At 54.1% G+C, this 23665-nt stretch overlaps 1 protein-coding gene across 1 annotated transcript; it reads left to right on the forward strand.

The window, feature by feature from the left end:
• Positions 1–4964: 4964 nt before the first annotated feature.
• Positions 4965–23581, forward strand: YWHAG (tyrosine 3-monooxygenase/tryptophan 5-monooxygenase activation protein gamma). Its single transcript, NM_001031477.2, has 2 exons — positions 4965–5231; positions 20482–23581. Exons 1-2 carry the CDS (start codon positions 5145–5147, stop codon positions 21136–21138), a joined length of 744 nt encoding a protein of 247 aa, NP_001026648.2. The 5' UTR covers positions 4965–5144; the 3' UTR covers positions 21139–23581.
• The last annotated feature ends 84 nt before the right edge of the window (positions 23582–23665 follow it).

A 23665-nucleotide genomic window follows, 5' to 3' on the forward strand; every position in this document is an offset into this window, starting at 1 on the left:
GTCCCCGTGACACATTAAAAGCAGCAATGCAGAGCACGCTGCTCTCAGTGCAGTGGGGAAACTGAGGCACGGAAGTGTTCCCCCAGCAGCGCGATGGGATGCAAGGTCTGGATGCCTTATCCCCTCCCTCCTGTCCCCATCCCCATGCGGGACAGCTGGGTGACAGCAGGAGGGACGCAGCCACGCCAGCTGGGGGACGGCCACAGGGGTGCCCTCGTTTTGCCCCCCAGCAGCATCCACAGGCACAGAGGGCTCCTTCCTCCCTTCCTGCTGCATCAGCTGCCCCCCCCCCCCCCCCGCCTGCAGCAGCTGCGGCTCCGCATGGGTCGATGCCATCGATTGGTTCCTCCTTCCATCCCCAGAGAGGGGACAGCATGGAGGCCGGTGGGGGGAGAGAATGAATATTTCACGAGGGCCCAGCGAAAAGCTGGGGTTATTTTGGGGCTTGGATTTATGGCCTATTAGGAATAAGGGATGAGTCTGCGCTGAGGAGAGGAGACCCATTAATCCAGGCTGAAGGAGCACAAATGAGCAAGGGGAAATGGAGGAGGCTTTAATTATTTTGCCACGTTCCAGAATAATTCCTTGCTGGGAATGGGGGCACCTCGAGAGCTGCATGAGGCTGGGAGCCCCCTGGGGTGGGGATGGAGACAGGGACTCAGGGCAGAGATGGAGACCCGGGGCAGGGATAGGGACCCAGGGCAGGGATGGGGACCCAGGGCAGGGATGCTGATTTGGGATGCTATTGGGATCACTGCTCAGGGTGGTGCTGGGAGGGATGGGGGTCCAACTGGGGACCAGCACAAGGCCACTTTGAGTGCTGCATGAAGTGGAGGATGCACTGCCCTCACAGAGAGAGGTGGGTGCACGGCACCAGGGTGCTCCCACACCCCCCTAAAGCAATCTGTGCACCTATAACCAGTGGAGCCCGGCGAGCATCCCTGCACCCAGCACCTCCTGGGTCACCTTGGGCTGCACTCCATGCCCCCATCACACCGCCTGCCTCTGTTTCCCCAGCAGTGGCTGTACCCTCACTGCAGGGGGACAAGGGGACCGTGCCACAGCACTGCACGGCCGATGTGGGGTGGGTGCAGGATGCAGGCATCGCCGTGCTCCTTGTTGGGCCCCCCGCCCGTGCCGTCCTCCTTCCCCACGTCTCACAGTGACGTCAGCCCGGCGCAGCCAGCTGCTATTTTGGGAACTGCAAAGTCACTGGTGCAATTAGCACGCTGCTGAAGGCAGAGCTGCCAAGGATGGCGGGGGGGGGGGGGCTGCGGGGCGGCTGCACCCCCTGCACTTGGTGGGGGGCTGCACGAGGTCGGTGCCGCTCCCCCTCCCCGCCGCCCCAAGGACTCCCTCCCACGTTTGCGAATCCCATCCATCATCCCTTCTCTTGCAGTTGCTTTATTTTTTCTCTCCCCCATGGCACAGCAGTCCCACGTGGGCTGCCGAGCGCCGGCAAAATCCGGCTCGCAGCCGTCCTACAGCCCACACCATCATCACCTTCCCCTGGGGAGAGGCACGGCAGCAACCCTTCCCAGCCCCACGCTCCCCTCCTGACCCCACGCAGTGGCCCCTATTTTGGCTCAGCTTTGGGGCTGGCTGCATGCCCCGCTCCTCCTGCGCAGGATCAGCCCCTCCGAGCCGCTGTCCTTGTCCCCAGCAGGCTGTCCCCTTTTGTCACCTTCACCAGGGACACCCGCCGGGCTCTCCCTGCGGGTGACAGCTGCTGTCAGGGTCAGGCCGGGCGCTCGCCTCTCTGCATTGTGCTTTGTCCCCGGGGTGGGGACGTGCCACGTGTGGCTGTCACAGCCCTGCTGCACAGCTCCTGCCCTGCAATGGGGCTCTGTGCATGGGGACACGGTGACCAGGGGGCGGTTGGAGTACTCAGCCCCTCTCCTGGGGGCCGGCTGCTTTTTTACAGCCCCCTCCCTCCCAGGGTCACAGAAAGAGGGGAAATTGTGCCCACGAGACACCAAACCGGGCAACCAACTCCACGACGCTTTAAAAATCCCCAATCTTCCCATGTGCCCCCAGCATCTTTCACTCCCATCCTCCCCAATGGAAAAAAATAATAAATAAATGTAAAAAATCCTTTCTCCTAAAGCCTGCAAGAGGCTGAGAGCTGCAGCAAGGGGAGCAGTGCAGCTCTTGGTGGGGGGTATGTGGGGCAGGGGGCGGCCCTGGGTGTGAGGCAGGCGATGGGGAGGGTACCACCAAAATGGGGGTGTGTGTGCCCCCCCGATGTGGGGCGTAGGGCCGGGGGGGCCGGGTGTGAAGCGAGGCTGTGTGCTGAGTCACGCTGCAGAGCCGCGCAGCCAGACTGCAGCAAGCAGCTCGCCTGCAGCCTCTGATGGGGACGGATGTGACAGCCCCGTCCTTCCCCAGCCCACAGCATGGAGGGGCTGGGGGGGGTGAGGACGGGGTGATGCCCATGGGGTGATGCTGTGGGAGTGATGGGGGGGTCCAACTACACCCTGGGTCCTGTCTGTCTCTGTGTTCTTCCATGCATCACCCTGGCCCTCTCCCCCAGTAGGGATGGGGCAGCTCTGGGACCCCCCCAGGACCCCCACCTCCCATTGCATGGGGACATCTGCAGTGCTGCAGGAGAGGTGTCCTCGGGTGTGTGTGAGCAGGGGATGGGGGGGCTCTGGGGACACGCTGCCAGAACAGACTGCAGTCCTGCATCGGGTGATGGCAACGCCTCCTGGCAGGACAAAAGTGGGTCTGCATGACGAAGGGAAACTGAGGCACGGGCGGGTGCTGGGGGGATCGTCCCCAGGCACTGTCAGCTCTCAGGCAGTGCCCTGGGGGCTGAAGGACATGGTGTCCACCCTGCCCAGTGCTGCCCACTGGCCCTGCAGAGCTCGGGGTGCTTCCGGAGGGACTGAGACAGGCAGGGCTTTTTTTAGGCGCTCCATAAACGCTGTCTGGGCAGTATTTATATTGGCTCCTTAAATAAGAGCTGACATCCGAGCCCCGTGCGCCTGCTTAATTATTAATGCCCTGCGGGGAGCTGGTGTGCCAGATGGGTCCCTGCATCCCCACAGGGTCTGGGGCTGCTCCTACACCGTGTGTCTCCATGGGTCCCCATCGTCCTCCACCTCCATCCTCCACCCTCCACCTCCATTTTCCATCCTCCTCCTCCTCCATCCTTTCTATCCTCACCTCCACCTCTACCTCCATCCACCACCATCCCATCCACCCCACCTCTTTCCCATCCCTCTGACCCCATGCTCTGTCTCCCCGCTGCCTTTCTGCCTCCACGGGGCACCCACATCCATCACAGGCCATGACCCAGCAGCTCATCGCCAGCCCCAATTCATGGATGCCACCACCCCTATGACCCCGCATTTAGCAGGGCTGAGCTCAGGATAACTTTTTGGAGCAGCCCGCAGCGAGTCTCCGAGTCAGAGAGGATTTACTGCCTTCCCTTGCGGTGTCAGAAGGCATTTGCAGCACATAGCAGGGAAGGGAAGAGAACACGAGGAGAAGGACTTGTCTTCCAGGCCACGGGAATTAACAAAGTGGCACATCCGAGTGCTCCGGAGCTATTTTAATGCTGTGGGTGGAATGGGGGTTATCGGGTTTTTCAGGGACATCTGCAGAACAGACCCACATCCTCTGGGTCTCTGTAAGTTCCCCTGCTGGGATGGCGCACCGGGAGAGCTGCAGAGACACACACTGCGTTATGGCCACCCCAAAGAGTTTACAGCACCGTTCTGACCTGTGATGGGGAAGAACACTGTCTGCGCTGTGAGAAGCACTCATTGCTGTGCTGCACTGAATCGGCACCCGCTCAATGTGGGGCAAACACACAGCCCCATAAATAAGAGCGGTGACCATCAGGGCCAGCTGAGGGCCTGCTGTGTTGGTGTGCAGCCCTGGAGAGGCACTCGTTTCTACGAGGCCTACGGATCCACGCACAGGAACAGCCTCCATGCACACCGTGCTCCCCCAGGCCTGAGCCCAGCGTGGCGGGCAGCCCTGCTGGGCCTCGATGGCATTTCTCCACAGCTCTGAGCTGAAATACCACAGGAGGTGCCTCCTTCTTTCTTTTGCTCCGTTATCCCCTGTGCCCGAGCAGGGAGAATGGCTGAATGTGCCATTATCCGAACACAGGGATACACGGCTGCGTGTGCAGGCCCTGCCCCCAGCACCGCACCACAGCAAACAGGAGCGTGGCACAATGGGGGCTTTCAGCTCCAGCACAGGAGGTATCGCTGCCTCAGCGCCCCCAAACCACCACAGGGCCACGAGGGCTCCCAGTGCAGGCCCGGGGCTCAGCAGCGGGTGGGCACGCTGTGAGGGATCAGCCGCAGGGCAGCCACGGCACGGGGCGGCGGCCACAGCCCCACGGATGGCGGCCGTGGCTGTGCGGATGCCGGCTGTGGAGCGGACACATCTCCACAGGCAGCGGCCGCGCCTCCACAGAGGGCAGCGCCGGGAGGGCTGCGGGCCGCCCTCAGCGCGGCGCTTTGCTGCAAGGGCTCTCCCGGGGCTTCTGACGGGAGTTCTGCGGGCGTTTCTGCTTGGTTGATGGGGAGGACGGGCGGAGGGGAACACGGCAGGGTCGGGGCTCCAGGCTGGGAGCCACCAGAGCCCAGCAGCGGGCGGGAAGGCGCGGGGACGCACAGAGGCTGCGGCGGCTGCGGCCGCTGCGAGGCCTCTGCGGGCCGCGCTGAGGCGCCGGGCGGGCGGAGGGCGCTGCGGGCGGTGAATCAGCAGCGGGGCGCCGCTCCCGGCAGGGCGGGCCGCAGGGGGGCGGGCCGGGGGGAGGCCATCTTGTGGCGCGCGGCGGGCGGGGCCGCGGCGCCGCGCGGGGCGCGCTGGGAAATGGAGTCCCGCGAGGGGGGGCGGCGCGGGGAGGGCCGCGAGGAGGCGGACTGCAAATCCCGGCGTGCCTCGCGCGGGGGCGGGGCGGCGCAGGGCGGGGCGGGGCGGGGCGGGGCCGCAGGGGGGTTGTGGTGGCCCGCGGCGCGCGCACAGCTCCGGGTGCAGCCGCTGCCGCCGCCGTCACCGCCGCAGCAGCGCCAGGAGCCGCCGCCTCCTCCTCCTCTTTCCTCCTCCTCCTTCTCCTCTTTCCTCCTCCTCCTCCCGCAGCCCGCAGCCTCCGCGCCCTTTCCCCTCCCGGCCCCGCGAAGATGGTGGACCGCGAGCAGCTGGTGCAGAAGGCCCGGCTGGCCGAGCAAGCCGAGCGCTACGACGACATGGCGGCCGCCATGAAGAACGTGAGTGTCCGTTCCCCCTCCCCCCCCTTCCTCCGTTCCCCGCCGTCTCCCCGCGCCGTCCCTGAGGGCTCGGGCCCGGCCGGGGCTGTGCCGGTGCCCGGGGCGGTGCTGGCTGCGGGCCCTGAGCCCTGAGATCCGCGCTGCGTCCGCCGCGCCGCCCCGATCCCCGTCCTCGGCCCCTCCGCCGCTCTGGCCGTGCCGTACGCGTCCGTCCTCCTCGTGCCGTGCCCTGCGGGTGTCCTCCGTCCCGGCCCCCTCCGTGTCCCCCGATCTCCGTCCCCTCCGTTCTGCGCTGTGCCTCATCTGTGCGTCCCCCCCCCCCCCCCGCCGTGAGCCCCATCTCCTGTCTCATCCTTCATGTGCTGTGCCATATATGTGTCCCCTGCTTCCTTCCCCGTCCGCTATGGGCTCTGCCCCATCTGTACCCCCCCGCTGCCCTGATCTTCATCCTCAGCCCAGTCCTTGTTCCCCATCCCCCACCCCATCCCTCTGCTCTTCTGCTCTGTGCTGTGCCCCATCTCTGTTCTCTTATCCCTTGCCCAACCTGTGTCCCCCATCTCTTACCCCATTTATGGTGCCGTGCCCCATTTGTATCATCTCTGCTCCCAAACCCTATCCCCAGCCCCCATCTGCCTCCCCCCTGCCCAAAACCCCATCTTTTACTCCATCCGTTATGCCGTGCCCCAAAACTCTTATCCCCTGCCCTAATCTGTGCCCCCCGACCCCCATTCCATTGCCCCCAGTGTGCCCCCTGCTCAGCCCTTTGCCATGCCCAAGTCCCTGTGTGGGAGCCGCCCACGGGGTGCGGCAGTGCCCGTGCTTCCCCTTCTTCCAGCCCTATGGGGTGAAGCTGTGGGGTTTTGCTGCCCCGTTGGCCCCCGTGCTGCCGCTCATCCCTTCCCCGGTGCGGCTGCTGTGCCCCTGACCCCGCGGAGCTGAGCCTTTAGCTGCCAGGGCTCTGATTTATTCCATTTATTTTGCTGCACTTGTTTCGAGATTTATGAATTGAGTCATGTTGTATTCATTTCACGCTCTTAAAATAAAGACTCTGCATATAGCAGGCTGATCTGATTTGTGACACCGAACGCTCCCCTTCAATGCTGACATTTTGACAATATAAGAAGTAAAAAAAAAAAAAAAAAAAAAGCCATATCTCTGATCTGATCTTGCAAACAAAGCAATCGTGGGAGGCAGGATCAAGTCATTCCAGAAGATTCTGCATTTGTCATATTGCAGAGAGGCTAGACTGGGTGGAGGGAGGGAGGGGGTGCTTTAAAGGGGAAAACTGTTCTTTATGTTTGTCTCCTTAGTCAGGTCTGAACCTTTAAGAGGAGCTGGGGTGTCCTCCCTTGCTGATGAGGAGAGAATGCTGATCTGGGAGTGTCGCAGTCTGCTGGATGCAGCCCTGTTTGCTGTGTTGCACCATTTTGACAATAACCTTGCATTTATCAAGCAGACAAAATCGTCACAGCCCCAAAGCGGGGAGGGAGGAGATGTCTTTTCAAGAAATGAAATATGGATAATCGAAACCAGATAATAGCATATGAGAGCAGCCGGGCTATTCCACTGCTGCACTATGGATTTTATACTATTTTCCGATAGCGGCATCTCTCCATTTTAAGGCAGAGCCTGCAGTGTGAGCAGCCACGGCAGCTCACTGCCCGTGGATCACGCGGCCGTTAGCACAAAGCCGGCAGGGATGTGCCCGTGGACTTAACGCAGGGGCTCGTGGCCATATTTCTGCCCTCTGAATTTCCCTAGCCTGCTTACCAGGGATCGGCGGCTCACCCGACGTTGTTGTTAGAGATTATATTTGCATTTTTCCTCTTAGTCCTCCCCGGCTCTGGTGAAACAGTAACCGGGCTTAACGCCGCTTATCAGTCTCTGCGTTGTTCGGCCCTAAGAAAATGACTCCCAGCGGGAGCACCGCCGCCTCCCTCCCCAGCAGACAAAAGGCAGACAGCTTTGTTCCTAATTTCTGTACAGCGCTGCCCAAACTCCGTCTCGGTCCCACGGCACTGGGCATGTCACACTCGGTTATCCCTGATCCTACCCATCCCCCAGCTCCGGGTGTGCAGGAGGCTTGTGACCTCGCACTCATTTCCGTAGCAACGCACGGTGATGTCATATGCGCTGGTGCGAGCTGCATTGCACCCAGGTGGTAGCAGAGAGCATGCAGGCTGCATCCAGCCAAGGTAATGCAGGAGCAGGGCTGCCTCACGTCCTCCTGGGAGCAGTGCGGTGATGCCTGCATTCCCTGCACCGAGAGCTTGCTGTCTGCTTGCTTCCTTGGCACGGTGCTGAGAAATGCTGAGCTGCTTCCCTTAAGTCAGGCGTGGTTGTTATCTGCATTAGAGGTTGATTTTTCTGCAGCTCGATCTCACCATTGTGTTTTTGTGGTAACCTGGTGGGTTGCTGCGCAGCATCCAGCCGTGCCTCATGGCTGAATGGCTGTTTGTGATGCTTTTATATACAGAAAGCAGTATGCTGGGGTTCTCGTTGTCTGCTAAATCACCAAATGCTTCTCGCTGCAGCAATGGGCTGGGCCACAATAGTTTCTCCTGTATAAGTTTTAGCTGTAGGTGGTAGCCACAAGTGCCAGAAATCAGAGGGGAGATGCTGCTGGGCCATACGTTGGCCTTGCACGTGTGCGACCTTGACCACGTCCCTTGCGTGCCCTGCATGCAGGGATGAGATCAGCCCTGTGGTGTGCCTGGGCTGCTCCTAGTCCCTGCAGGTCCCCAGGGCAGTGGCTGTGCCTGGCTGCCGTGCATGCTGCTGGCTCATGGGCTGCCAGCAGTGCCGCCATCTTCCTTCTGCACAGTGCTGGCTGGTGCGCGCTGCCCATAACGCCCTTGGTTAAAGCCTTTTTGGCTTTGGCTCTACTATAAGTTTTGCTGTCCTTATGCTGGGACCCCTTTGGCTCTTGTGTCCTTCATGGGCAGCACGCAGGTCAGCGCAGAAGGTGAGTGGTGTAACTTCTGTAGGAAAGGAGTCAATGAAAAAGAACAGAGAGAGGATTATTGCGTTGCATCCACATATGGTATAGCGATGGGGCCATGCACAGAGTCCTTCAGCCCATCTGAAGGTCCCCTGTGAGAGGAGCATGTGGTTGTCTGGCTCTGGGGACCCAAGCTATGCCCTGTGGGTGCGGAGCATCAGCTGCAGTGCTGGGTGGGGAGAAGGGAGCACTGGAGATGGAGCCTGGGCAGCAGCACATTATGTGCACAGCTTGCCTTGGTGCAGTGAGCGACTGTTGTGGGTGGAGAGGAGACCAAGGGTGGAGAACCACAGGATGCAAGTTATGCGGGCTTCTGCCATGACTGCTGACCAGCTGTCATCCTGCAGGTCCTGGGAGCAGGAAGAGAAGGGTGAGGTAGAAAGACAACTCCTGGAGGAGTGCTGAGTGACCCATCCAGGAGGGCAGGTGCAGAGTAAGGAGCGTGAGCTGCCTTTGCAGCCTTTAGAGTGATAGAAAGCTTTGGGGTAACCTTTTTCAGCACAAAGATGGAGAGTGTGCTGGGATCTAACAAAGAGGTGCTGCGCTTGCTGCTGCCACTCATGCAGGCATCGTGAAGGGTTCACTGGGGGCCTGGAGAAGCATCCCAAATGGGCACTGCTCTTCCTACTGCACTCTGAGTGTGTCCCATGGCCCAAGCTGCTTGGCTTTCTGTGCTTTGGGCCTGGAGCACTGGCAGCCTGAGCAGAATAGACCCAAACACCTCAGCAAGGTTCTCTTGGGGCTTCTTAAGCACCATCAGCAACCCAAACCAAAGCTCTCCTTAAACTGCTCCGTGCCCCTTCCTGACACTTCCAGAGAAATCTCAGCCATGCTGCAGAGCTTGTGTGCTGGGAGCAGGATGTGCCCCTTGGGGAGGGCCCTGGGGTCAAAGGGATGGCTCTGATCACAGCCTGCTGTCCTGCTGCTCTCCTGGCCTGGCAACGGTTTGTGGGCTGCGTTGGCTTTGGTTAAATAGCATCTCAGGAGGTTGTGGTGGTGGGCTGTGCACGGGGCATAGTGCTACCTGCACAAGTTCAGCAGGGCATTGCACACGTTAACTGTGCTCACTGACCAGTCTTCAGCAGCCCAAGCTTTTAAAGTTTCTCTTTAAGCTCTTAAGTCTTTGTTGCCAAGCTTTATTGGTGACCATTTGGGACTCCCATGGGTTGGCCAAGCACAACAGCTAGGTGTGGATGGAACAGAAAATGCTCTTGGAAGTCAATGATGGAGGCTGTGATGCTGAATGTAGCTGCTGAGCCTTCTGTAGATGCCATGGGTACATGGAGACTGTAAAGCATTGGGCAATGCTCTCCAAGAGCCCTTAGGTGTTTGGGGCTTGGTCAGCAGGGCTGTTGTGTGGTGGTAGCCCCGGAGGTGCAGAAAGATTGATGGCAGTTGTCTTGCTTGTTTTTCCTTCTTGTTCTGAATTTAAAACTCAGGGACCTCTGGAGCTGAAGTGCTCTATTCTTGGCTTGTCTCATCTGAACTGGATGATGTCACTTGGCATCCCCTTACCCGTCCTCATGAGCGGCTGGGTGGTGCCTGCAAGACAAGGGAGGGCTGTACAGGCAGTGCTCTGCTCCTGCCTGCCCTGCTTCCTGCCAGCAGGTAATGGGTTGCACCACCCATGGGCCTGCAGGACTTGGATTGCGATGAGGGGAAGTGGTGAGGAAGAAGCATGTTCCCTCACCTTCTCTTTCAGGTAGCCCGAAGATCCTTCCTTAATCAGAGGATCCCCATCTTTTCTTTCCTCTGCTCTCTCCCTTCTTCAGTGTGTACTGCTGGATTCCTTAAATTTAAGCTGTTCTAATTGTGTCTGGGTTGATCTAGCTGCTAGCACTCAGCTTTGCAGAGCCTCAAACCAGGGGGACGGAGCAGGAGCAGCCTGATGGTTCTGATGTGCTGGAAGCAGTGTGATTTCATCTGAGATGGAGGAAAGTGTTGGTGTGCACAGGGTGTTGTCTGAGCAGAGGGTTCCAGCTGTACCAGCAAGCTGCTCTCCTGCCTCCCGTCAACACACTGGGCTGGGCTTAAGCTCATGGGTGGATGTAAATTGTTCCTGGGGAGGTTCAGGTTGAATATTAGGAAACATTTATTGTCAGAAAGAGAGGTGATGCCATGGCACAGGGAGGTGGGGGAGTCCCCATCCCTGGAGGTGTTCCATGGCCATGGGGATGTGGCAGTGAGGGCTGTGGGTCAGTGAGTGTGGTGGGATGGGTTGGGGTTGGACTTGGGGATCTGAGAGGTCTTTTCTAACCTGAATGGTTCTGTGGGTCTGTAAATGCCAGCACAAAATGCCCATAGTGGGAGCCTTGTCAGAACTCTGACAGTTCTCTGCAGAACTGGTGCTTCCTTGTGCTTGGTCCCTTCCAGCCTACCTGTATTTTGGGGATCTGCAGGTGGGGTGGGATGAAGCGCTGTCTGAATCTTTACTCCAGCAGTCATCAGGAAAGATGAGATGTGCTCATCACATTTACCATTTGGACTGATACGTACCTTTAGCTGCAGCTCAGAGCTTAGAACCGATCCCCTACCGGCTCTGACTTGAGGGTAAAAGAAGCAGCATGCCTCATGGTGCAGCTGTAGGGCTGTGGTGGGGAGAGGAGAGTGGATTTGGGTCCAGAGAGACCTCAGTGGACAGGAACAAAGCTGGCAGTGTGACACTACAGCCCAGATCTTCGGCTTCCATTCTAAGCAACTTTACGTCAAGTAAAGGAATGAATGCGTAAAGATTGTAGGCAAGGGTGTGTATTGAAGAACAAAACCCCAAGGTTTTGTATCCGCTTCCCCATGCTGGAGGAACCAGCTGCTGCCTGGGAGGTGGCTTTGTCTGAGCTCATGCTTTTCTGCCCGCCTCCACCTCCTGACTGGTGACCGCCAATGAGAAACACACAGTGGAATAACTGCAGGACAAAGCACAGAACAACAGCATTTGCCTTCCCAAGCATTTCTTCGCTGTCAGTCTTGATGAGATACAGGCACCATCTTCTGCTTCACCACCAAGCTGTGATGCAGGGCTGCAGCCATCTCTGCACAGCTGATGCACCTTGATGCTTCCAGGCACTCCTCTGCACCTCAGTGCTCTGCAGCACAAGATGGCTTCTTCTGAAGCAGTACTGTTAGGAGCATTTTGGTGCTAACTGCTTGGGACCCTCTTCCCTTCGCTGTCCAGCCCTTCTTTAGTTCTTTTTCTCTTGGATTGGGATGATAAATAACCTAGTGTGTCCTTGGCTGAAGCCTCTGTCCCTTCTGATAGATTAATGAGACTGCACACAAATGGCAATCTGATGTCTGGAAAGCCAGAAAAAAAAAAAGAGGAGAATTCCTTTACAAACAGTAGACATTGAGCTCATCAGTTTCTGCTGGCGATGGCGGCTGTGCTGGAAGGCGATAGCTGGAAACCAGTTGTAGTGCCTGCTGTGGCGAAGGGGAAGCGGCTGTGAATTGCTGGCTGTACTGGTGAAGATATGAAGATATGTTTGTCTTTCAGCCTGTGCAGCCTCCATCTCATCTTGAGGTTGCTGTTCAGATAAATGGCCAAGGGTGCCTTCGTGCTGGCGGTGGTTAGATAAAACGCTGCGCTGCTGCCTCTGCAGCTGTGGGATCTCCTTCCCCTGCAGACACAAAATGGCTTTCCGGGAGCCCAGCCCTGTGCAGCACCGTGCTGCTTGAGCCAACTGGGCTGTCCTGAGCAGGCACTGACCTGAGTATTGGCACTGCTGGTGTCCGGGAAGGGACCCTCCTGGGACCCACATCGCTTCCTGTCCCTGTAGCATGCAGCGAGCTGAGCCTTTCAGCAGCACATGGGAGGCTTCATAACCTGCACTCAGTCCAGGGCAAGTAGGCAAGGGGAAGGATGGAAACCCAGAAGCAGTGTGCTTCATGTAGTGTGGTATTGTCTCCGTCACAGCCAGTGCTGCTAACTCAGCTTTCCCTTGTGTGTTCCTCCCTGTCTGCTTCAGCTAATGATCAGGCTCCCTCCTCCCATCTGAAAACTACAGAAAACGCTGACAAAAAGACTTCAATTTCTGCTCTAAAGGCGTTTCTTCTTTGAAGCAAGAGGCCCTGCTCCTCCCTCCGGAGTGCGGCTGTCAAGATGCAGGATCTCAGCATTGAGACGTGGGGTCCCAGCACTGCTGTGGGGCTTTGTGTTCCAAGGAGCTGCAGAAAAGCAGCGGGACTGAGCCATGCGTCCATCCAGCCCTGCTCCATGCCCACTGCTGCTGGCCTTGTGCTGGGGTCAGGCAGCTGGAAACGCGGTGCTGACAGCGCGGCTGCAGTGTGCATGGAGCCAGTGATCTGCAGCAGCTGCGGAGCATGAAGGAAGACAAAAGAAGTCAATAGGGGGAGGAAGTATGACGGCTTTTATTTTCTGTGCTAAGTTAGATTTAGTGACATCACAAGAATGACCCAGCACATGCTTGGTTAGATATTAAACAACCTGAGTTTTGGCCTGTGACTGACGATCTGGTGACCAGGGGCAGTGCATTAGTTAATGACAGCAGGAGGGTAACCAGAGAACATATCCCTGATGGCATGAGATTCCCTTAAAGTGATCCGCAGATTAGGGATTAGAGGACTTAATGTTTTTCTTTGCTAAAGGAGATGTTGCATGGAGCCAGCCTATGGGCGTTGGAGGCGGCTGCGCTTGGACATACGCAAGCCTGGGAGGACTCAAAGTACAAAGCATTCCTTAATTGTTTGCAAATTCCTTCTGATCTTGCTGGATGAGTTGGCTTGCTTGGGATGTATCTTTGCTTACGTCTCGGGCAAAGCTTCTTGGCGTGTCAGGGTGCTGCTGATTCCTCTTTAAGGTGGATTCAGCACGGCTGTAGGGAAATGCTGGTGAGAAGTCTCAGCTAAAGAGTGAACTAGGTTGCTGATGGACGTCTTGTTTGGACAGTTGTGCTTCTCTGCAGCATCGGGTTTATTAATAGTAGCTGGAGAAGCTGTTGCTGTGCAGCGTGCTAACAGCTATGCTTGAAAACTGCTGCAGGAGATCTGCACTTGTAAAAAGGCTAATGCTTAGTATGCGGCAGTGAATGAGGACTTGGGGAGGATTAACAGGCTTTGATTTACACCCAGCTGGGGAACTCGTCAGAGCTTTGTGTGTTGATGCTGTCAGGCTTCGTTACGTGGGATGAATTCCTCATTTCCTTGAAGTTGAGAGTTTGCCTTCTTGTGCTTGGCTGTGCCACCTGCCACGAGCTGAGCTCAGAGCCCCCCAGGCATCCATGGAGGAGGTGGCTGGAGCCCAGTGGTGGTGGCAAAATCCATGGCCAGGCTTGGGTAAGTGAAGTGACCCACCTTGTAAGGGGAATTATTCAAGACTGTGCTCCAGGAAGCTGCCGGGGCAAAAGCTTGAATTGCCTTTCTTCAAGTTCATTCAAGAAATAACATTATCTTTGCTAGAGGTGTGGAAGATCAACCATGAAATCCCTGCAGCAGGGGAGGGCAAAGTACATCTGGAGGGATAATCACCTTACTCACCGATGCGGAAATGAAGCCTACGGTGGAGCTGGCGTGCTGGAGTCCACCTGGGCGTTCTGCAAAGTCTCTTGCTTAATCTGGTAAAACACGTTGCAGATCAAAAGACCTAGAGCAAAACAATCTTGTTTGTTTGCCTTTTTTTTTTTTTTTTGCCTTGATGTGCAATGAGCAGACTTCCCCACAGCATTTAGGAGAAATGAAATGAAGCAGTTAAAAACCGTATGCGCTGGCTGCAGGGAGCCCTCTGCCTGGTGTCACCTTCTCCCATTTCATCGTGCTGGAGCAGCAGCCTGCCAGCTGCAGCACTTGGCTCTGCAGGAGGAGGCCATGTGAGCAGGAAGGAGCCACTTGCCCATAGAGAGAGGACACTGGCTGTCCTCTCAGTATACCTGAGTAGTTTGTGGGTACAGCACAACACCGTCCCTTCTTGGAGCCCATGGCAGGGTCAAACATCTCATATTAGCCTGGCACCTGAAGCTCTGGGTGGGACACAGTGATCTGGTGGCAGGTTTCTTGCTTCCCAGCAGTGGGGCTGGAGTTGAGCCCGATTAGTGCTCATAGAAGCTGTGAGGTAAGTCTTTAAGCAGCTAATGCTCCCAGCAGCATCACACGCCCTCCCTGCCATGGAGCTCGGTTTGTTTATCTAGCTTGTCCCCACTTGTGCACCAGAGTACCTCCAGCATTTGCTTGATCTTATTGTTCTGCCATCAACAAGGAGGGAAAAGCACATCTTGTAGAGTCTTCCTGCTCTAGGAGTGAGCAGTGGTGCTCCTATGGATGGTTTCTTCAGTTGAAAATCCCATGAGCAGATGGGCTTCTCTTTTAACACATACAGAAATTCTGCTGGGGAAAGGGCTGCAGTTGTTCTTCAGGAGCTGTTCAGTTGGCACCTGGAGAAGCTCCTTTGTGCAGCCCAGAAATGCCTCTAGAAACACTGAATTGGCATTCACCTTTAAAAAGGTGAGCTATTCAAACTTCTGCCATGCTGCAAGACCTTATCTTAGCTGCCATGGCAGTGTCATGCTGCTCTGTTGGTCTTTTGCAGAGAGCTCACGCAGAAGGTGGGCAGCCTGGGTAATGGGAGGCAGGAGAGCAGCAGAGCAGGGTGGTGATCCTGGGCTGCTGCAGACCTGCTTGCAGAGATGCAAAAGAGGGCAGATGTTGTTGCCAGCCTGCCATGTCTTGGGGAAGGGATAACTTAACGTCCTTCTGTTCCTTTTGTAGTTAGCAGGCAAAGGTGCTGGTATCCCATCTGTCAGAGACAGCATGATGCGCCCAGAGTGCCAGTTCTGAATGCTCAGCTGATGTGGCTTGACTTGCTGCTTTCTCCATCTGCTAGTAGGAAGAAGTTAGATAACAGAGATGGATGGTTTTTCCCAAGAGTTTTTAGTAGGTGTGAGGCAGCTAGTGGCAGCCGTGAGCTGTCCTGTGGCAAGTTCTCACCTGATTCAAAAGCCTGCCTTTCAGTAAGGCCAACAGGAACCAGGGTGAGGAACATAAGTAGAAGCTGAGCTCTAATTCCTTAATGACTCAAAGTGAATACTAGCCATGGGCGCAGCTCCCTGTGCTGAGCCAGAAGTGGTGTGTAGCTTGAATGCACTTGAAATGCATACACCTTGTCCATGCTGGAAGCTTGGGTTAATCCCTCCAGTTGTGGCTGTGTTGGAGAGAGAGGAAATTTATACCACCAATCAAGAATGAGTTGAGAAGATGAATAGAAGATGAAACAACTAGACAGCAGAAATAAGCTACCAGATGTCACTGTTCAAGGTCAGGCTGGATGAGGCTCTGAGCACCATAATCTAGCTATAGATGTCTGATGGTGATGGTTTGGTGGGCATGATGTTGATGGTTGGGCTAGATGATCTTAGTGGTCTCTTCCAGCCTTAGTGATTCTGTGTTCCTGTTCATTGCAGGGGAGTTGGACTACAGGACCTTTAAGGGTCCCTTCCAACTCGAATGGTTCTGTCAGGTGGCTGGATTGTCCTCAAGCCAGTGGTATGGCAGGCTGCAGGGCCCAATGCTGTACCTGGAAGCCACACACAGAGAGCAAAGGGAAATGCTCCCTTGTGCCTACCCTATCTGGAAAGCTGCAGAAGAACTGGAGAGGCAAATCTTTGGCACCCAGGTGTTCTGCAATGGGAAAAACTGAGCTGTTAGACCAGACGCTGGAACTGCAGCTCTGCAGATAAGGAACTGCAGTGAAGCACTGTTATATGCAGAACGGGGACGGCTCAGAGTTCTGTGACTGGCTTTCTCACCGCAGCTCCCCTATGACCTTTTGCATGCAGAAACTTAAGGTAGGAGTGATTCGCATATCTGAAACTTGAGTTTTGTGTCACTTAAATCCATCCAAGCAAGTAGAAGTAGATCTGCAGGTTCTAAGGACAGTCAGGCTTGTGTGCTGCGTGACGAAATTCACTTGGCTTAAGTAGTTGTTGAGCTGCAGAGGCCGATAAATAAATGAGCTCTTGGTTTTCATATGCCTCTCAATTTGCAGACTTTGTCCCAGATGGTTCAAAGTCGCCTTAAATAATAAGGGCTGCAGGGCCTGATGATAGCTCCTGTTAGCTGGAGGAGCATGCAGAGATCCTCATCAGTGTCTGGAGTGCCTCAGTAGCATCTGAGATCCAGTTATGCTGTGACTAATAAGCAGCCTGACTTTCCAGACGCTTCCCCTTGTTGCACTCTGGGCAGTTTGGAGCTTAGTGGCAGAACTGTCCATCGTGCCTCCATGTGCCTTCAGCTTTTTCCTCATCTTGTGACGGAAGCAAGCCCTGCAAGCTTCAAAATGGGAACCAGAATGCCATTATTCATACTGAAAGAGTTGAACGAGACAGCAGAGGGGAACTAGCTTCTGCCCACAGCCTGCCTGTGCTTTTCTGGTTTTGTCCAGGGCAGGGGGAAGGGCTGATCTGTGGCCTAGAGTTCCCCAAAACACGCTCAGAAAATGAGCACTGGGGACAGTGGAGGAGGTCAGAAGGAGAGAGAAGCCCTTATGGCACAGCTTCCATTTTAGAAGTATAACGTCAGAGAGGAGGCTGGAAAATGGGTGAGGACCTGAACCTGTGAAGTCTGGTAGGATTCTTGATTTAGATCTGGTTTAACACACGCCTACCACGTGTCGAAGTAGGACAGAGCTTGAGAAAGGCATCTTTCCAACAGCACGCTGGGACAGCTCTTGGGCACTCAAGGAGAAGCTGTTCTTTGCTGAGCTGTGGTGTTCAGCCGTGGCCCTAAACAAGCTGCTGGGCAATGGGATGGTTCAGCACACTGGAGGGAAGTCATTTCTTCAGAAACCAGATGTGGGGAGAGGTGAGGCAGTGAGAATGCTGGTGGTGGGACTGCTAGCCAGAATGTGGGTTTAGAAGCTCGTTGGCCTTCTAAAAAATGAAACAGAAAAGGGGACCTTCGGGACAAACCTCAGTGTGACTAATAAGGCACGTGTGAGGGACGATGAAGAGAGTGCTGGGCTTTATGCAGAAAGACAGCATGCTTAATTACATGGTGCAGAAAGCATAGGTAGAACAGAGGCAGCCCTGCTCAGCCTGAAAGGGGTAACGGCTGGGCTCAGGGCAGGCTTCTCCAGCAAAGGGTTGGAGGGGCTGTGAAGGGAAGAATGGCAATGAGCATTGCAAACTGCAGTGTCTGACTGTACATGAACCCTGTGCAGGATCACAGCATTGCAGTAATCAGTGATGGTTCTGTGGAAGGTGAGGTATGTTGCGGCCAACTGGGGGTTCTCAGTTAGCCTTTGTAGGTGTCTGGTGTCTTCAGAGACTCCAGGTCTCTTCTGGGCAGTCAGAAGAGCAATGCAGTGGATTATGACATGGATTAAGCTGTTGGATGCTGATGGTGCTCCCCAGGGAAGAACGCCTGGGTCTGTTCAGCTGGCTCTGCTGCATGCTTTAGGAGATCAAAACTAGATAGCAGCCATAAGGGTGGGCACTTAGTCATCAATGAAAGTCCACGTGTGTGAGGATAAGGGGGTAAAGCTAAACTCAGCGAGCATCTCTGCTGCACCTCTGTGGCTGAAGGGTCTGTGTTGCTGAGGATTGATTGCTCCAAACCTACCAGTGTGAGGGGTGAAGTGCAGAATGGAGCCCTGGAATAAGCCCACGAGCAAACATTCCCCGTGGGTCCCAAAGAAACCCACTAATCAGGATGCTTCTGGAAGGAGGGCTCTGTGGGACAGCTATGGGCTTTCAGAGAGCTCAGACTTTGAGTTTAGGGGCAGGTGAAGGTTTGCGTGTTGGCTCTTCCATATAAAGCTGAGCCTTCCCCTGGCTGCAACGTGATACTTGAGTGTGCGGGGAGCCTGCCAGGGCTTGAGCGTAGCGCTGAGTCACAGCTCACAGCTGCAGCAGAGAAACTGGGAGAACCTTCTCTGGGCTCGTGCCTGCTGAGAGCTTTGCTGCTAAGCAGAGAGCTTTGCAGGTCTATAAATCTCCAGACTCAAGCAGCAGAAACCCTGAACTCCCAGGAGGCTTTGTCCAGAGGGGACTGCTGCACTGGCTGTGTTGCTGTAGGGAGCTCAGCCCTGTAGATGTGCATGGGCACGAAGGGTGAAATGAGGCTTGGTGCTTACTGGGACTTGCAGTGCGAGGCTGCTCTGTGCTGCCAGCCAGGGGAGTAAAACACCAAAGGTATCTTTTCAGTGCATCACTGCAGTGCTGCATCTTACAGGGAGCCTGGTGCTGCTCCCAGTTATGTGCTTAATTCCCAGAAAGGAGTTACGTGCTTAACAAGGTCCCCTTTCTGCTTTGATAACTTCCCCACCAGCTCCCTGGAGAAATCTTTGCATTCTCCACAGGTGTACATTCCATCTGTCAGCCTTTTTTTTTTTTTTTTTGAAAGGATTTTGACAGGCGACTTTCTTCTGTAATCCTTAATAGCTTCAAATTTAAAATGTTTATGGCAAAGATAATCCTACGAAACTCCCTGTAGCTTTAATAAATTTGTCCTTCTACAAGACTCCTGGTGGGAGGAGGTAAATCTAATTCTGCAGCATGCTTTCTGCGGTGAAGAATATCTGCAGATGTGGCTGTGGGCATATTTAAGATTCACCTGCCTGGGCCATGCTTGAAGCTGGTGTAGTTGGACAGGGAACATCTTGCTGAAAGCCAGCCCTATAACTAGAGTCAAGGCAGAAGCCCTACTGGAGATCATGGAGGTGTTGAAGAACTGTGGAGATGTGGCACTGAGAGCCACGGTTAGCAGGCGTGGTGGGGGTGGGTTGGGGTTGGACTAGATAGTCTTAGGGGTCTTTTCCAACCTTAATGGTTCTATGGAGCTGTCACGTCTCTTGTGGTGCAGCAGTCAGTGTTGGGCTGTCTGGATTTCTGATTGGAAGATAAGAGGACACGTTGGGTTGGGACTTCTGCATGTCTCCAGTCCCAGCTTGCTTACAAGAGTGGGGCTGCTTGGATCAGGAGCTTGTCCCCCTCTCCAAGAATGTACAACCTGTAAGCTGTAGGGTGGTGGGACACCATAATTGTGCTTGAGGGGCTTTGAAAGAGGGCTTTCAATCACAGTATCTTTACAGTCATGGGGGCTGTGCCCTCACTAACACAGTGCCCATTTCTCTGCTCACTCAGAGATGGTGTGTGTGTTGTTCCAGGCTGCCCAAATGAGATTCTAGGCTGAGCCACGCTCCCCTCCCAGCCGGATCCCTCTGCTTCCTGGTTGCCATCATAGCCATGGTTATCTAGGCGTAGAGCAAACCTTGCCCCTGTCAGTACTGGTGTGATGACTCAGTATTTGCAAAAGCCTTTCACATACAAACCGTGACCTCATCCTCAGAGGAGTGTCTGCCTGGGTTGGAAGGGTCCTGCAGGCATCTCGCAGGTTCTACTCTGTTGGCATCCCTCCAGCGTGGCAGGGCACCTTCAGCAGGCAGAACAGCTGGATTTGGGGAACAGTTTCTTCACCAAAAGAGTGGTGATGCGTTGGCATTGGTGGAGTCCCCATCCCTGGAGGTGTTCAAGAACCATGAAATGTGGCACTGGGGGATGTGGTCAGCAGCATGGTGGGATGGGTTGGACTTGGGGATCTCTGAGGTCTTTTCCAGCCTTAATGATTCGATGAGTTCTGATTCTATGGCTCCGTCATCTCCTCAGCTGTTCTGTGTTGTGTGAGGCAGGGGGAAGCGATACGGCGCATTAACGCTCTTATTGTCAATGAAGAAAATCCCATGTGGGAAGAACATGCTCTTACCACGTGAGCTTTCAAATCCTTATCTCCATAGATGCCTTAGGCAGCTGTAATTTTAACATCTAACGTATTCTTTTGGCATCTCAGAAGAACGTATAATGCTCATGGGAGATGGAAAAGCTGAACACACCGTAGCTGAATTTTCCGTCTTGTTAATCCATTCAGCTAGCTTGTAACCCTAGAACTTCACCACCCATCTCAGTGCTTCCTCTCATCAGCATCTTCCCCCAGGTGAAATGCACCTTTTTTTCCTCGTGGATTTCTCTCATTCTGGAAGAGGCTGATATTTCTAAGATGGAGGATACCTTGAACAAACCCCAGCCTCTAAGATCATCAAGTCCAACTATCAGCCCATGGATCCAATGGGGCTAGATGGTCAAAGAGGCCTTTTCCAACCTTTATGATCCTGTGAGCTGGCCAGGGACTGGGCCCCACAGCATAGCCTCCCTCTGGGAGGAGTTTGGGTGCCTGCTGAGCTGTGATGGGAACAGTGAGTGGCTCCATGTTTAAGCCGAGTCTCTTTTCTCTCTTCCTCTCTTGGTACAGGTGACAGAACTGAACGAGCCTCTGTCCAACGAAGAGAGGAACCTTCTCTCTGTCGCCTACAAGAATGTTGTGGGGGCACGGCGCTCGTCCTGGCGAGTCATCAGCAGCATCGAGCAGAAGACCTCAGCTGATGGCAATGAGAAGAAGATCGAGATGGTACGGGCCTACCGTGAGAAAATCGAGAAGGAGTTGGAAGCCGTGTGCCAGGACGTGCTGAGCCTGCTGGACAACTACCTGATCAAGAACTGCAGCGAGACGCAGTACGAGAGCAAAGTCTTCTACCTGAAGATGAAAGGGGACTATTACCGCTACCTGGCCGAGGTGGCCACCGGCGAGAAGAGGGCGACCGTGGTGGAGTCTTCGGAGAAGGCCTACAGCGAGGCCCACGAGATCAGCAAGGAGCACATGCAGCCGACCCACCCCATCCGGCTCGGCCTGGCGCTCAACTACTCCGTTTTCTACTACGAGATCCAGAACGCCCCGGAGCAGGCCTGCCACCTGGCCAAGACGGCGTTCGACGACGCCATCGCCGAGCTGGACACCCTCAACGAGGACTCCTACAAGGACTCAACGCTCATCATGCAGCTCCTCCGCGACAACCTAACGCTCTGGACAAGCGATCAGCAAGACGACGACGGCGGAGAAGGCAACAATTAGACCCCCAGATGGACTGGCAGCCGCACGCTGATGCTAACTACTGCAGTCTTTATTTTTTTCCCACAAGTGGGGGGGTCAGGGGTGGGGGAGGGAACGGGAGGGGACACCTTCCCAGGGAGGCCCCCACAACCTGTCTTTGATTGCCTCTTTGACATTTTTGCCAAAACACCACTAGTGGAAGTCAGGCTGGCTGTGCTGGTATGGAATAGCAGCCTCACTGGCATATGGACTGTTCTGTAGATTATTAATACAAGTGGAGCTGTCTTTAATTTAACTTTATTGCTAGAAATAAAAGGGTTTTCAGATGAATTAACTTGGAACGGAATGGCCCTCGTTTTTGAGAAAAGCAACACAAAAGGAAGTTCTGTGGTTCCAGTAAGGCTTCGTGCGTTTGTTTCCTCAGTTCAAGTGCCGTGTGTCCGTAGCGGAGCGCTCTGCCTGGCAGGGCCTAGCTTCAAATCCCCACGTTGAAAAGGAATAACCATAATAATTTAAAACACCGACTAAAGAGTTTGGGGCTTGCGAAGCCCCGGGATTTAGGCCATTTAATCTCTTTTTTTGTGAAGATATTAGGGTAGCTTACAGTATTAACACTAAATTGCAGTTTACAGTATTTCTACATTACAGCCATATGACATCAAGCCTTTGATTGTCTGTTTTCTTTTGCTAGTTCTTTTGGCTTGCCTTCCTGATCAGTCCTCGCCTGTGGACTGGCTTTAGCTATTCTGTGTCGCCCAAGGCAAGAAGACTGCCTGCCCCAGGAACATCAAAGCTGCTCTAGTTTTCGGTCAACAGCTTAACAGGTGCTTGGCTAGCGGCTGTTTAAACTATTTTAGTCCACAGCAAAAGGTTTAAGAACTTAATTAGGAAAAGGGGGAAGTGTTTAAACTTAAAATGCCACTGAAAAAAAAAAAAGATAATAAATAATAATAATAAAAAAAAAAAAAAAGAGAATTCAGGTCTGTATGTCATGTACTGTGTTTGGTATTTCAAAGACCATCCTGATTTAAGGTGCCACAGCTGCTTCCTCAGGGATTGCACTGCCATTTCACTCTGCCTGACTTTCTCCCACTGTACCATGAGGTTTGTCAGCAGATCTCAGGCACCCGGGCTCCCTTGTTTGTCACCAGGGAAGCCAGGTGCGATTTCTTTCTCCTGGGGAAGCTTGTGGTGTAATGAGTGAACTTCAGGAGCTTAGAAACCAATTTGGTAGAGGAATCCTCAAGGGAAGAGCTACAATCATAGACATTTCTATCAAGCATCGGGAGCCCAGGAACTTAGTTCTCTTCTTAACAAAACCTTTTCCAAATCTCTTATCCGGCGGGGGGGTGGGAGAGGGCCATCTGAGTTGCTTAGCAGGTGATATTTACCCCATTTTGAGTGAATTTTGTTACCTAACTGTTGGAAGTTCACTGCTGCCCCACGGAGCTTCCGGCCCAGAGCTGTGTGCTTTCCCCATCCCGCAGCGGGGCGGCGATGCCACGGCCCCACAGCTGCTCCTTGGGGTGCCTTCGTGGAGCCGTGCCCGGGCTGACAGCCTGCGGCTAACGCCATGGACTGGAGGATCTGTGTAGGCTTCTTCCCTCCCTTTGGTTTTCCCCTTGGTGTCCAGTGAGCAGTGTTGTCCCGGCTGTATAATTTGGAAGTGATTTACTGGAATTACAAAACCTGTTGATTTTTCTTCTGTTCTCCTTTCCAGCTTTGGCTCTGGCTGCTTTAGGAACCTTGCGCAGGAGAGATGGCACGAGAGGGCTCAAAGGGGAGTGGGGTCAGGGATTGATTTTTAAGCAGCTTGAATGGTTTCTTTCGTTTTTTAAGAAATGCACTTGCCTATGATACTGTCTCTCCAGTGAAATGATTACTGCTCCATTACTCTATTGATACAATATTGTGCATGCTAGTGTCGTATTTCTATACAGTAGCTTGAAATTTATTAACTTATACTGTAGATGTTATGTATTCCTATGACAAAATAGTCTTCAAAAATTTTTTAAAGTTTTTTAATTTATTTTTCTTTTGGGGGTAAAGTTTGCTCTACCAAATAGTGATCGTAACAAACTGATCTGTTATGGATGTTGCTATAGTGACATGCAATTATATATGATTTTGTTTTTAAAAAGGAAAAAAAAGCAAAAGAAAACACCAGTGTTAGCTTAATCTTAATGTCTGGTGTTCGTCATGGTGAAATTATAACTATTACAGTGTAGGAGAACAATGACTGTGTTCTTTGAATGAGCCTTTGTTTGTGCTTTTTGTCATGTTATGCAGTGAACTATTTTTAAGGTCTAATCAGTGATTATTTTTCCAACTCCGTGTTTCTGTAAGGAATTATTTCACACACGGACCATTCTTAGCAGTTTTCCTCAGTGATGGAATATCATGAATGTGAGTCATTATGTAGCCGTCGTACATTGAGCAAAATAAACTTACAGATCTGACGTCAGCGCTGCTTAATTCTGTTGCGTCTCTGGGAGTTCCTGGGGGCGGCTTGGCATCCACCTCTTCCCAACGTTGGCATCTCCACCTC

This window comes from Gallus gallus, chromosome 19, assembly GCF_016699485.2.
Source record: "Gallus gallus isolate bGalGal1 chromosome 19, bGalGal1.mat.broiler.GRCg7b, whole genome shotgun sequence".
NCBI lineage: Eukaryota > Metazoa > Chordata > Aves > Galliformes > Phasianidae > Gallus > Gallus gallus.